We start from the raw sequence: 15,376 nt of genomic DNA, 5'->3' as shown, positions 1-15,376 counted from the left end.
TACTGCCTTCAGAAAACTGAGTTGTGTTCAGGCACACAGTCTGACACACAGTTATTAATATCACTGGTCACTTTTCTGTTTTTAAATAGAGACCATAAGTGTAAGGCAGATAAAACACTGTATCCACCCTAAACAATTTGTTTTCCAAATTTTCTTTCCTTTTCCATGCCTATCCTCTATGAAATAAATCTGTAGTAGAGATAGTTTGTTCTTCTTTTTTAGAATCCTGATTCTAGTTTTTTCTGCCTATTCATCTGTTTACAGTGGTCTGTATGCTGTTTCCTCAGTTGTTCAATGAATCTCTTTTTCCCTGGTTAATATTTTGGTCACATTCTCAACAACTCTGGAAATTAAAATTTCATTGATTTCAGGAAAGCTATTGCAATTGTCACATATTAGGATTTATTTCTACTCTTTAAAGAACATTAGGAGCAGAAGAGAAAGTAGAATGTTTCAAACTGCATCATGCCTCTAATTCAGGACCCAGCAAATTCCAGTAAAAGTATCACTGTAAGAAAGGGCCATAGATTTTAATTATTTTTTAAAAAGCTCTGAAAATACTGCCTAACTTCACATTTTTGAGAACTGGATTTTAGTCTTTTATCTATTACAAGTGTGTTATAGATCTCTATCAGTGTATGGTCTTACTCGCAGTCTTTAAGCTGAGTATTTTGCTAAGGATGAGGTGTTATTTGTCCAGCAGCTGTTCCTGTAACAACTATTTTTATGGCCTCAGAGTTTCCAATTTATTGCATCAATATGACATAATTTATAATTTATTTGCTGTTCAAGTTTACATGTTTAATACTGTTTTAGTTGTTAATATCCTACCCTAAAGGCACAGAAATTTAATCCATAATTGTGTTCTCATTCCCTGCTGGGTATTTATTGCTATGATAAAAATATCCAAATATTATTTACAAGGAGTGCCTAACAGCAAATGTATAGATCAGGACATATTTTCCTAAACAAACTTTAGTTCTGGCTCTATTTTGTGTGTTTTATTAATGCCCTTTACATCTCAAACCTCTTTTTATTCTCACTGCTTATTTATCTGTGAGAACTTATTCTGAAAGGCCCTTTAACTAGTTATTACATATTGCATCCTGAGGGGTGTCATTTGGGGATAAATGGTGAAATATAACCATCTGTGCCTTACAAATGAGTTTTTTACTCTGTACTTTTTCTTTACTGTGTATTTGAGCTAAGTTATTTTTGCCACTAGCAAAATGTAGGGAGTCTCTGTGTCAATTGTGTTTGGCAAGCTAACCTATATAATTAATATTATATATCCTTGCAACAAGAAAACATTAAATTGATCTTTCACAATTTGAGGAGAGATTGGTACCTTGAAAAGACTGACATTGCATGGAAGGATGGAAAGAGAAAGAAGCAGATATTAGCTTTCTTTCCTGGCTGGATTTTGCCACCTGGCAAATATAAGGTCTATAGCCAAGTACATCTTCACAAGACAATAGTCTGAGCTCTGGGCCTCAAGCACACTTTGCAAAAAAAAAAAATAAAGGTCAAAAGAAAATATTTACCTTCTTACATTTCATGTTCTGATGTTTAAGGTATTGAGTGGAATAGCAATGACTCTGTGACCTTTCAGCAAAATTTTCAAACAGGCATTGTGAACTTCACTCTCTAGCATAAATGCCAATTATCAGGAGCATACAGGAGAAAGAAGGACTGCCAAAGCAAATCAACAATTACTTAAGCAATCAAAGAACATATAAATACAAAATGTGATTAAACTAAGAGAATCTCCTGCCATGCTGATTACTGAGAATACTCTTTTGAAGGTTAACACTTCTCTGATACAAGCAGCATAAGCCATGTAGGGTAGGACTCCACAAGAATGTCACCACTGTACAACAAAACCAAGAAAAGCTGTAGTTCTTGGTGGGAGAGAGGTGAAAGGAAAGTAACCAAACAGGAATCATATTTAAAGAATACTCAGTTTTATTGCTGAGAAAAAAAAATGCTTTAACCAGCCTACCTCTAGATAAATATAAAACTTTTAAGAAAGAACTTCATGTCATAAAAGCTTAAACATTTAACAAACGAAGGCATGGTTTGGCTCTCAGCCAGACAAGCATTCAGCCATGTGATTCAGTTTACAACCTAGAAATTCCATTGGCTTCCTTTCTGGTTCAGTAAGTACAAGCCAGACAGAGGCATGAAAAGCTCACTCTTTACACCAAAACTTTGAGGAGGAGAGCTGCTGATTACACCTGGTGGAGCTTGATGGCAGAGTTCTGAGGCTTCGGTGCAAAGACCGAGAGGAAGGAAGAAGAGGAACCCAATGGATTCAGGCACCATGATAGTGTGGAAGCGACTCTTTAATAGTTGTGGCATCAAATGGTATTCAGAAGTTACCAGAGATGTAAAATAAGTTTTTTGGCAGTGGTTTTGAGGGCTGTACATATAAGTAGTATCTGCGACAGAGTTTCTTATTGTCTCAGGGAACATTAATGCGGTTATTTGTGTTTATAAATTTGAATAATTACATTCTGACACTAATTCAAATTCAGGGCTTTTTTTCTTTGTTTCCTTTTGGTTGTTTCCAATAAGAAGCCTAAAGGAACTTAGGGATGAAAGAGCAGAGAGATTCTTCAGTGAATCTTCTTGACTTTCAGCTTTTACTCCCTGACAAGGCACTAAGAACATGTCTTTTCTCTAAAACTTACTCATAATCCATGAAAATTTGATTTCAAAATTACTTATTTAAGGGCTCAATATGGAAACATCTATCTAGTTCAGAAGTACTGCTTTATTTATGGGCTCCATTCCTCTTCCAGTCACTTCCATTAGTTTATGAAACCTTTACTCTCCATGGCTCCACCCCTGGAAAAAAAAAATAGAATGTTCTTTTGGTACAAGACTAGGGAAAAAAGTGGATTTTCTTCTCAGTCTTATGGACTCTGACATTCTGTATGCTTCTGAGCAGAGAGAAGGAGCTCCAATATTATGCACAATACAAAACCTTAAATAGATGCAGTGCTCTAGTTGTGCAGTTACTTGGTACTTTGTCCCCTTGAAGGTAATTGCACTAGAGCAAGAGGACAGAACAATTAATTAGTGGAGCCAACAAGCAGAGGATAGCAGAGCAAGAGCCACAGGGTGAGATTTTGTTGGGGGAGGAGGCAGAGTTCACTAAAGGAGGCCCTAATTATTGTGGCAAAAAAACCACCGAAGAAGAATTGCTGCAACAATGCAAATGAGCGGGTGCAGAACTCAGCTCTACATGATGTAGACAGGACTTGAATACAGATCTAAAAAGACCCCTACTTTGTGCATGAGACGTTTCTTAATAAAATGCCAAAGGACTGGAGGGAGCTGGAGGTGATGGTAAGATTTTAGAGGGAAATTTGCAGCAGTAACAGAGAAAAGAAGATTTAAAGTACTTTGCTGCGCAGGAAGCCAGAGAGAAAATGCTGAGGACACAGATTTTTAGAACAGGGGAAAAGAAGAGATCGACTAAAATAATAATAATAATGAATAATGTGCAAGAAGTCTATTGTACTACAGAATGAAAATGAGAAATGGGAAAATAGATTGTTACGAGAGAGAGGTATTTGAGAAGGCTGATTTGCTCATGGGAACAAGGAAAGGGGGCTGACCAAGGGAAAAAGCTGTATGTTAGAAGTCAAGAAGTTACAGAAAATTCAAGAGTAATCAAAAATTAAGAAGGTTAGACTTCAGGGCTCTAGGATTTTTCATAGGGTGAGAGTTTTTGCAAATGGTGAAAGACTCTCAGGACATTCCAGGATTCTGAAAGAAGTGGACATAAAGTTCTGTCAGGCAAATGTTTTGAGGTCTGAGCCACCAGTTGCGAAGAAAACACTGGCAGTAGTTCCCTTTTTCCCACAGAAACTGAAAATAGTATCACCAATTTCTAAATCCCTCATAAGATCTGAGTACATTGTACGCTTCCAGTCACTTGTTTTCAAGAACAAGGAAACAGATGAGGAATAAAGATATAAATAAAGAATAAAAATACAGTTCAAAATAAGGGGAAAAAAGAGAAGACCTTTGCCAATAGAACCAAATGGCATAGCCTGGAAAGAAATTTTCTTATTTTTATGAATATCTTATCTCAAGGATTCAAGGAGACGTTTATAAGCAAGTATTAATTAAGACATTTAGGTATTTAGGCAGAAACATGTAATTTTACCTGTCTGTATTTTCCATCACATGTAGCTAAATACTGTAAAAAAACACTAATATTTTCTCTTGAGCAGCTTATTGGTTCTGTGACAGCCAAACCAGCAAAGTCATTGGCTGTTTCTGCTTTGTTAAAGAAATCTTTTTTCATTTGCTTACAGATTTGCTCCTTTAAAGAAAACAATACTACTGTACCTTAAATGTCACTCAGAGGTAACTGCTCGTAAAATGCTTAATTTCAATTCGTTATTAAAAAACAGCATTCCTTTCCCAAACATTGTGTATATCATAATTGATTTTTGGAGGAGCAGATATTCACTTCCAAAGGCTTTAATCTTTAGTGTAGCAAGTAATCAGGACACAAGCTACAGGCTACCAGAGATGTAGCGAAGACAGAGAGTAATTAGATAATGATTACATAGAGTAAGAAATCAAAACTATCCAAAGAAAATTTTTACATGATAACATTATGTGTTCAAGGCAGGAGAATGATTTGTAAAAGCCAACTAGCCAACTAGCAATGCTTCTGATGTTGAATAATAGTTTGGATGAAAGAATTAAGAAATTCAAGTAGAAAATGGCCCTGCAGTGGATCTGCAAAGGAGTGTGTTGGGGGATATAGCTGACATTGAAACCTCTTTATGAACAAATGGAGTACCCTTTAGAGTATGCATACAGTGTATTTTTCACATATTTATCATCAGTACAAGACTTCTATTACTTCTAAGAGTTATTTTACACTAGCAATTATCATTTTATTACAATAAAGGTTGCCTACAATATTTGGGAAAACCAAAGATGCAGATATTCAATCATTAAGAACACAGTGTTCCAGTGTCATTACAGTGAACTATTATGTAAATAGGAAACAAATGACAAACTAATGATAACCCTGGTCCCTTATTCACTAGATATCATAATATGTTACTTCCTCACCATGAAAACTTTGTTCTGCAGAATAAATTTGAGAATTCATTTGGACTGGGCCTTCCTCTCAAATAATTTTTTTACGGCCCCATAACAGTAATTATAAATTACAAAGCTGGTTTGTGCTTATGGACTCATCATAAGTCTTTCATATTTTAATTTGTTGCCGCCTCATCTCATTTCATACAAACTAGCTTGTAGAATGATAAAAATGTTTAGCTATTGTAAAATATTTCTAATATACTTTAAATTATTTTCTTAAAACTTGGGGTTAAAACATGTTTTCTTCAGCTGTATCCACCAATCAGGTTTAAAATTTCTTTAAATACACTTGGAGTTTCCCCATAAGGCTACTTCTGACTTCAATTAAATGATAATAATAATAACACTAAAAAAATACCCCAAACCCAACCAAAATAGGACATTTTCTAAGGATTAGCATATCAAATGAAAGAATGTTGTATGCAGATTTAACAAAAACAAATGAACAAAATCCAAACCCAGCAGAAATAACGTAGCAATTTCTAATCAATGCTGTCACAAGGATAAAGCCTTTCTGTTATACTATAGCAAAGTGATTTAGCTCTTTTGACCACATCCATGCACTTAATAATTATTTTCCTTTTTTATCCTGTACTTTTGAAAAGTATACATGTATAAGTACTTAATATTTTGGGTTTAGTACTCATATTTTCAATTTCCATTTGTTGTGGATGCAGTGACAGGTTTAGCCTTGCTTGTAGACCTACTTTGGCTGCCCATAACACAGCATCCTGCATATGGAAATTGTTCAGAAGGTGTAGGAGATGTTACCTGCTCTGTCCTTACTGCAGTTTAGATTGTCACAGTATCATTCATTTACACAGCTTTTATTTAACAGGTTTTGGACAAGCAAAGGGGATAAAAGGGACTGATGCTTCATCCCCTAATTGAATGTGGAAATTTATGTAGGATTAGGTAACTATGCTATATCAGCTCTATCTTTGGGAACTGGAAACAAAATAATTGCAATGTATGTAAAGCATTTGCTATTTAAGAGAGTAGCAAATATTTGTTACAAATATTTTCCAGAAGTCCTGTCACACGTGATCTTTCCTCTCCTGGCTCTGCTTTATTAAGGTGGCTTTCAGCAAGGGAGCTGCAATCCTGCTAGTGCACAGACTGACCTCCCATTTGGATATTTTTACCACTGCACAGCTCTTCTTTTGTTATGTTTTCTGGTCCATTTAAAAATATTTACTTGCAAGTTGGCAGATAAAGAAATGTCATTTGAGTCAGTTATAGAGTATTGCATGTTGGATAAGGAATAAAACCTTGGGTCAAAACCACTGCACCGCAGCAGATCATTAACCTAAGCCTGTGAGGGAACTTTATCAGCTAAATCAAAGGGTTTGTGACTTTGGAACAAAGGTTACTGGGCTGTGCACAAGGAAATGTTTCCTGATGGACAGTGCACAGCTTTTCACAGCTTCTCCTTGTTTCCAGTTGCTAAACTCCAATGAGGAAATTCTTAAATGCATCACTGCCCCCTATTAGACACACATAAACTGTGTCAAGAAATGAAAGTATATACTATATCTAAATATTTTATTTAACATTTGTACACATAACTACAGTATGTGTGCATTCAATGTAGAATCTCACATATATGCAGCCACAGTATTGGAGCTACAGTTGTAGGCAATTAATTGAATTTGGGTAACAAATGGCAGCCAGGGGAGAGGTGAAAAACAAAAGTTCTTTAATATTGACTCTGCATTAAATTACAGCCTGCAGTATGAATTGATAAATAAACAGGGGGCCCAGGATGAGTTCAGGTTTTCACAGTGTGCCTTCAACATCTGATTTTCTACCAACTGTTTGGTAAAGTGATTATGTATTTCTCCAAGTTACAAATCAGTCGGTCTTTCCAGCTACATACAACAGGGGTTTGTCTTTATTGGAAGTCTTGGAAAACTGGTTAATTAAGTCAGTACTAAAGCAAAATTCTGTGGAATCAAATTGTGACAAGGTATAACTGGTTGTGTCTTCCAGAAAACACACCTGAAAAGTATTTGTCTGCAGTATCTGCTTCTGAACAGCCATTGCTTTTGCCTTTTAAAGAATGGAATGGGACTAATCATCTTCTTCCTATGGTAACTACAGAGTTAATGTCAATCAGACAGTAACTACAAATTATTTATTTTTACTATCACAGCTGTTACTTGTCTCCAGTCACTTCAGAGAGTGGATTTGCAATTTTATTTTTACACTTTAAAAGAATTTTACGTATTTTACATCAGGTAGTCGAACCTTTCTCTTGCATTATGTTCTATAAATCTGGCCTTCTAAAAAACCCACATTGTTTATACTGTGTGTGACATGAGATACAGTTTTTATGAATCTGTGTGATTTTATGGTTTGTCAAATATGCTTGCTTGCCCCAAACATTTACCATATGTATTTACATGTAAACATGGTATCTGTAATATCTTAAAATGCTTTTTTTCCTGCATAAACGTTGTAGATCCCTCCTGTTTAGCCTAATGGTCACTGTGCTTCTTCTGTTCTAGTGCTTATGTACCAAAGACAGAAGCAGGTCATTGCAAGTGGGCAGAAGTTCTGAAAGATTTGGAAAGGATCAAGACATCCAAAGTAAGCTCACAAAACAATCAGCATTTCATATGATCATAGAAGAAGACTTAATAAAATATTTAGCACTGCAGTCAGCTAAGAAGTGTTAGTGAGAGGGAGAGGGATGGTGTTTGTTAGCTAACGTTTATAATTCCAACTCTTATTTTCTTGTAGGATATTGATGTCAGTTTATACACTGCAAACGCAGATGAGGATGTAAGTAAACTTCACATCTTCACATATGACCACAACTAATGCTTAATATGGTGGCTTCACAGCCTTATTAGAAATTATCCCCTAAAGTAGACTTGTTCTGATTTGATAAACGTGTCTGAAATCAAATAATTTGCCTTGGAATAAACAGTTCTTCTAATCAACATGCTTATGACAAATTATGCAAGCAGGTATTAATTATCCTTATTTAGTCGTCTGCTACTAAAATTAATCAATTGAAAGTGATGATCAAGGCCATGTTGGATGGGGCTTTGAGCATCCTGGCCTACAGAAAGGAGTCCCTGTGCACAGCAGAGAGGCTGGAAGTACAAGATCTTTAAGGTCCCTTCCAACCCAAACTATTCTGTGATTGTGTGATTCACAATCATTTCATCAAGGCAAACAATGCTAAAATAATTCTGGGATTCATTTTTCATTTCATTTTTCATTTAAGGGAGCATTACCTACTTCCTCTACTCTCTTAACCATTCTGAATTCAGGTCTCTGAGTTGAAGTGTCAAAACTACTAAGAATAATATTAATTCCACTATGTTTAGTTATATGCCAGGTTCCTATCCTAATTAGTTATTTTCCTATGTTCTTCACTAAGACACTGTGTTTCACCCCATCTTAGCAAACTGCTTGGTCTTTTTGCTCTTAGCTCTCACAGCCCATCTCTGCAGATATTCAAATGTATTTGAATAGTAAGAAAAGATGCCCAGTAAGTAAAAATCAGCCTCTTTGTGGCTGATTTTTACTTTGATAACATCTCACTTATATCATACTTGTGTTTTTAATTATATAATAAATTATGTCCTACTTTTGCTTATTCCTTTTTAACCACAAAACTATTGCAACTGCTTTTTTTTTTTTTTCAGGAAGAATGCCAAGAACTTGTAATGAGGTGCTTTTTCTTAGAGACAGAAGTGATAATTCAAGAATGTCGTATCAAAAATTGCAGTAAAACACAGGATGTGTGGAACATATGGAAAAATGGAAATGAAAGCTTCGAAAAAAATAAGGTAAGCAATACCAACAGTGTGTGGAAAAAAGGCAAATCAAAAATGTTTATTCGATAGTAGAAATACCTCTTTTGTTACATAAACAGTGGGATGAAAACTAAACTAATGAGATTCCAGTAACCTGTACTCATAATAATGAAAAATCAGTGGTTTTTAGAAAAATACTTTCAGGATTCCCATCAAAGCAAATACTTTCGTGCATGCTTCCATATGTCAGGGTGTTTGAATGTGTGCGTATAAATGACAGTTTGCAGCTTCAGTACCTGCAGTCAGATATGTTAGACACATGCAGAAAAATATCCTAATTTTCAGAGGGACAATCATTTGCATCTTTCACTGAAGTGATGTACCTCTCAAAGATGATCCTATTCAAAAAGCCAGGAACTGCACAGACCATGGAATTATTCCCCTAAACAGGGCAAAAAAACTAATTCTCTATCAGAATGAATGGATTGGTATCCTGCTTTACTATTGCTTCTTTTTTTCAGTTGGCTTCCACAAAATCAGAAAAATGCAAGGAATGTGAAGAATACGAAGAAAAAAATTTTACAGAATTTGTACAAAATTTTGAAAAGGTTATACAAAGGGATTGCAAGCAGTGACCAAAAAGACATAAGCTGGGAAACGAGATTCTTACATGAACGCCCTCAGAGAAATTAGATTATCACCAAAAATAAACCAGAAAAAAAATTACAATCCTCTTGGCTATCTCTTAATATATTGTTTCTATTGTGGTTTTCAGGTAAGCTCAATTACTTCTTCGACCCAAGAACTCAAAGTCAAAAATTAGAATATTTATATGAAGACTCTTCTTTGCCTTTTCCCCCTTTTGTACAATGCTAGCATAAGGGCATTAAAAATTATCTCCAGTTTTCTCCCAGAAAGTAAAGCTGGTGCTTGGTTCTCATAGCCAACAACAGCATGTTCTGTTCCTTCATTTGTTACCTCTAAAATGACTTTATTCATTAATGTAATGACTACAACTCCTTTATTGATTACCAAAGATTTCAACTGAGATGTCAACCAGGGCAGTGTTAATTTAATTCTCTGAATAAAGGAAGTGACCAAGTCTCTTCCACTCTAAAAAATAAATAAATTCTATGAATTAGGTAGAGATCTTGCCTGTGAAGTAGGGTTTATAACTTTAGTCTCCTTTTAGGAAAGAGCTTTGAAGATATGAATAATTTTTGACCAATTACTGGAAATCATAACTATATTTCCAAGACTCAATGCAGTCACCTGTCCTCTGGTATTTCTGTAATGTTGTCCAGTCTCCTTTGGGCTCCTTCTAAACTAACTGCTTTCCTCATGATTCATATTCATGTCATCCCAGCTGCCATCCATAATAAGTAATTCTTTCCTCCAGGCACCTCCATTTCTCTATCTCCAGCTGATAAGTGGCTGAGTCATTCAGCTGTCCACTTACCGGGAAGGAAGTTTCAATCTCATTATGGCAACAAACACACTGCCTGCTTCTTTTTTATTGTTGGGATGCTCCCAACAGTCAGTCTTTAGCACTCTGAGGAGATGAATCTCCAGTAAACTGCAAGAGGAAGAACATAAATGGGAGCATGTGGGATGTCATCTTCCGGGGGACTTGTAGACAAACAGGTTGGTAAATTCATAAGCACATTGATATCAGCATTAATCACAGGTAGAAATATCACAAAAAAGAAATAAATTATTTGCCATCATAAAACATCAAAACCAGAAGTGTTTGTTACATAGTCTGCATGAAATAAAATGGTCCTAAATTTTAAATTTTTCCTTAATTCAGTGGTATGCACTAAATATGATTTTTCCTTACCTGATGTCACATGCACAGAAAAGGTAACACCAAGTTACTACTTTGCCCTTAGGCGAAGAGATCAATGGACTTTCCTTATTTCTGGCTTTGAGAGGGAAGCAGAATACTGTTGATGGGGGAACAAAAGAACTGCTTTGCTCAGAATTTTCTTTATCTTGACCATTTTGAAAATCAATTTCCTGATTTAATTTTGTTTTTCATCAAAAAATTTACCTGTGGCAAATATGTTAAATAATTTACCAGTGTCAAAAATGTACCAGTGGCAAATATGTTAAATACTGTGAATTTGTCTTTCCAAAGAATATTGCTATGTCTGTGACCATTCAGCTTGTCACTCTGTTAGCCACTTTTTGTTGGACACTGGCTATATCCCTTTAATTTCATCTTGCTTCCACCCAGTCCAGGTGCATATTCTGGGATTAAAAAAGGCCATTTGCTAATCTGGATCTCCAGCATTTCTGTTAAGGCTTACTTTTTCCTGAGAACTAAGCAGCCATCTGAAAGCTTTACAACATCCTGAATCCAGTTGTTATAATAAATTATCTGGTATAATAAATTATCTGGTATAAAGGATGGACTAAATTAAGGCCAGCTTGTTATTTTGTTGGTTTGTTTGTGGTTTTTGGTTGTGTGGGGGTTTTCTGGGTCTTTTTTTTTTTTTTTTAAGTTAGGAAATTCATATGCATTCCAGAGGAAAAGTTTCAGTATGGCTAAAACATGGACACATCTGATCTGACTTGTTAGTCCTGCAGGCAGAATAATGGATACTTTTGAAGTAAATATCCCCAGGTTGAAGAAGGTATTTCTTCTGCACAGGGTTGAGTTATTTGTGTGGCATTTGCTAGCTAATATTTTCTAAATGCTGTTGGCAAATATTAAGGAAAAGATTAATACTGTATTTTCTCCAATGAATCCTTGTCAGTTAGGGGATTGAGGTGACTCATAGCAGAGTGTTTCTATGTACAGAAGGAAAAATAACTACCTTTTGACACCAGAAGAGAAGAAAAATGCTCTTCCAACGATGTTTTGCACTACATAGTTCTGTTTTCCTGACTTTGCAATAATTTAAAATCTGCTTTTCCTTTCCATTCCTAGTACTTAGTATCCACATGTCTTGTCTGTACACTAACAGGATATAATGCAAGTAGCACTAGTGCAGATGATGTCTGACATCCTCTTCCTTCTTGATGTTTTATTGGACCCTGAAGATAAATATGGGTTGTTTATCCATAGAATATTGCCTCTAGTGGCTCCCAAATGTTTGAGCACCTGTTGATCAGGTACTGTTCAGATGATTTCACAGACATTTTAAGTTCTGAACTGCAGATCCTTTCTTGTTAGGACCTTCAGTGTTTTGAGGAAAATATAAAAGAGGGAATTCTTTGCCTGCAGTGAGATAGCTGGGGGATCAACAGCAATTTCAGATTATTCATCTGGTTCATATGTGAGCAAAAAAAATAGTAAAGAAATGTACTTTAATCTCCATTTCAGCTCCATGGGGAAAAAGCTCAGACAATGAATATTTGAGTCAGCCTGCCCAACGCAGAGAGGTACACTTAAAATGGAGGGAAAACAGCATATTTGATATATCTATATAGATATATATATAGCGAGATTTCAACAGGTATTCTCATAAATATAATAAAGCAGGAATTTCTGTCCAGCATCAGGAGACTGATCAACACAACACTTAAAAGGGACATTCTGTAAAATCTAAAGGGTTAAATCTGCTCTGGAGTCAGAGAAGAAACAAACTTTGCTCATATGAATTCTATGGAATTTTAGTCTCATGCACTTGGGGAGGAAAAAAAAGCTGAGCATTTTCAAGCTCAAATCAGCACCTTGAAACTGTCTCCTTCCAACTATTTTTCCTCAGTGGTGGAGAATTCACCTATTCTTATCAAAAGGCTGAATTAATATTAATTAATAATTAACAACTTAAAGACAAAAGGAAATAAAAATGTTTCATAACCTCACCCTCTTCTGCATGCTTATTTAATGTGGTATTTTCTTGACCAAGTCAAACCAGGAATCAAATGACTTTGTAAAAATGGGGGGAAAGATGAGGCAGTACAATAAAGAAATGAGAAATCTGTTGAGGTAACTGACTTGTCTGGGCCATGATATAAGCAGCTCTCTACCTCTAAAAGTTAAAAAACATATAGGAGTAAAAGGAATGAGGTTGGAACATGAAAAGAAATCAGGGGGTTTTCTGGGAATTTTCTTGAGAAATACCAAAGGCTAAAAACGTTTCTTTTAAATTTAACATACAGATTAGTATCTTATACTGGTTTTCTTCCTTCTGAGTCCTCAGCCATACAAACTTTTCCCCTTTTTTCCTTTTCCTAGTGGGACTCAATACTCTTCAGGTCTTTTCACTTCACTATATACAGAACTGTTTCTAATGAACTGTTTTTACAAGTTTTACTAAAGGAAAACAAATGCAACTAACTTCTCCTGTGTCAAGATGCTTTCTTGAAATCCAATTATAAAATACATTGACAGTACAGCTGAAAGAACCTTCATTAGGCCCCAATACAGTATTTTGTTGTGCGGTGAACAGAAGCCATCAGTCGTGGCTTTGTTTATTTAATGCCTTTCAGGAGGAAACGACTGTATTCAGCTTTTCAAGATGGAATATTGAAGGTCAGTAATCCTTACAGACCCTTAATGGCTGCTCTACCACACATGACAGACCTCAATAAACTGACATAAGAGAATTTAAGAGAAATTTAAAATATACTTATGTCATTGGAATACAACACAAACAACAATAGCATTAATTGAATCAGTGTACCTGGGCCACAGATAAAACTAAGTAATCATTCTTTTTAAAAGTTGCCTTTCCCTTCTCTTTTAAGAGTCACATATATCCTGAAGTTAAAAATCTATTTAAAAAAAAAAAAATCTATCTGGAAATCTATAGTCTTGCAGTAATGCAGGACATATTAGTAATCCCTTTTTGGTGGACTTTTGAGCCATTAGTTTCCCAGTGAGTGAAAATTTTCTCTCTCAAGAAAAGAAAAAAAATTAATATTTCTTATGATTGATAGAATCTATGATTTTTCAATGGAGTGCTGAGAAGCCAAACCTTAGATTTGGTTCAGTCTCAAGGCATTCAGATGAGTTTGTTCAGTAGCACATGGAACTCCCCAATCCTCTGAGGCAGTGATACTGAATAGCAGGTATTAATCATAATCCATTATGACAACTGGGAATTTCTTCTCCTCACTAACCTTAGTTGTAGCTTTTTACATTCTGTTTTCCAAGAATCTTCTTTTTATTTTTTTTAGTTGAAGATATCAAATGAGAGATTATGTTTTCTTTGGCTTCCTTGGTAACTAATTAAAAGAAGATTAGATCATTATGAATAATTCCTGCAACTTTTTTCTGTAACAAGCTTCCTCCTTTTATGAACCATTTGACATTTTAAAGTTTTGACTGAAGTCTTCAGACAACATTTCTCCCTCTTATACTTCCTACTGCAGGCCAGTGCCTGGGCTTTATTTTACTCCAGACAATCTTCCCAGCAGTAGTATCAGTCATTTAGATAAGTTAACTTAACCAAAATCCCCTAGCAGTACTGTAGTTTTATCGCATCACATAAATCCTTTTTAGGACTTCATCCTCCAGCATTTTATACTGCTAATAAATTATGAAGATCTACCTGGGACAATTTAGACAAAATTCATTGAATTTCTGAAGTTGTTTGTAAGTTTTTAAGTTCTCCAGCTGTAACAGATAAGAGGCAGATGTTAAGCATTGGCTTAAAGACCTAAAGGGTTTTTTCTTGTCAGTTTTATGTCTCCTTTTTTCCCCATAATGACCTTCTGAAAGTACGGATAATTCTGTGTAGTTTGTGACTTATTTCAGCACTGGTAAAGGAATCTCAAGCAGAAAAATTTCCACGAAGTAGGCATCAGTTGTGTCAGAGCTGGGACATCAGCTTCCCCAGATATGTGCTTGTGTACGGTCTCAGTTATCTGGTGACTGACGTAAGCCAAGCTAAGGAAATGATTCCTTGTCCTCCTCAATGAAAAGGAAAAGGCACCATCACCAGCAGCCAGTGGCTCTTTGGAAACAGTTCTTGAGAAGCCATCATTCCTGTCCCTGTGCACTGGAGCTCCTGGAAGTCCCACTAGCAGCCACACAGGGTGGTGAAAACTGTGAGACTATCATGGAACACAGTGGTTATACAGATAATTTTTTTCTAGGAAAGTTGTCTTAAAATAAAAATTTCAAAGTTGTGTTTTCTGGACTTTATCAAAGACCTCTATGCCTATACAAATAAAAAGAAAGGGTGGGGAGGCAGACAGGCACAGCACAGCCTATTTGGGCTTGGCCACATGCATTTATCAGTCTGCATCTAGTCCCAGAAAACAAGGAGTAATTTTAAGCTGCATTGACATAAAGGGACAGGACAAAATAACAGCATTGCTGACAAATATATGCTATAAGGAGTCACAAGGAAAGGATGAAGGCATAGAAAGCATTATTTTCCCCTCTGGTCCTTAAAGTTACTCCAATCACTAAACATTGAAGTTGACAATATTTGGAATGTAACACTCAGATGTGTGACTCCTCTCACTGAGCTGTAACCCACATCTTTCAAGCCTGCACACCA

At 35.7% G+C, this 15,376-nt stretch overlaps 1 protein-coding gene across 4 annotated transcripts in view; it reads left to right on the top strand.

Moving 5' to 3' along the window:
* The window catches only part of IL15 (interleukin 15), a 31,404-nt gene extending 19,455 nt beyond the window's left edge, over positions 1 to 11,949 (top strand). For 3 of the 4 annotated variants that reach the window (XM_084204477.1, XM_084204478.1, XM_084204476.1), the window contains 5 exons: positions 7,132 to 7,232; positions 7,650 to 7,731; positions 7,885 to 7,926; positions 8,802 to 8,945; positions 9,434 to 11,949. In XM_084204477.1, coding sequence (XP_084060603.1) covers positions 7,132 to 7,232; positions 7,650 to 7,731; positions 7,885 to 7,926; positions 8,802 to 8,945; positions 9,434 to 9,547 — 483 coding nt within the window. In that variant the 3' untranslated portion in view covers positions 9,548 to 11,949. The remainder of the gene's footprint in view (positions 1 to 7,131; positions 7,233 to 7,649; positions 7,732 to 7,884; positions 7,927 to 8,801; positions 8,946 to 9,433) is intronic. The other variant, XR_014616113.1, reaches the window with a different exon arrangement.
* The last annotated feature ends 3,427 nt before the right edge of the window (positions 11,950 to 15,376 follow it).

This window comes from Fringilla coelebs, assembly GCF_963513975.1.
Source record: "Fringilla coelebs genome assembly, chromosome: 4".
NCBI lineage: Eukaryota > Metazoa > Chordata > Aves > Passeriformes > Fringillidae > Fringilla > Fringilla coelebs.
The sequence above is the reverse complement of the archived record's forward strand: the minus strand, read 5'-3'. Positions and strand labels throughout refer to the sequence as shown.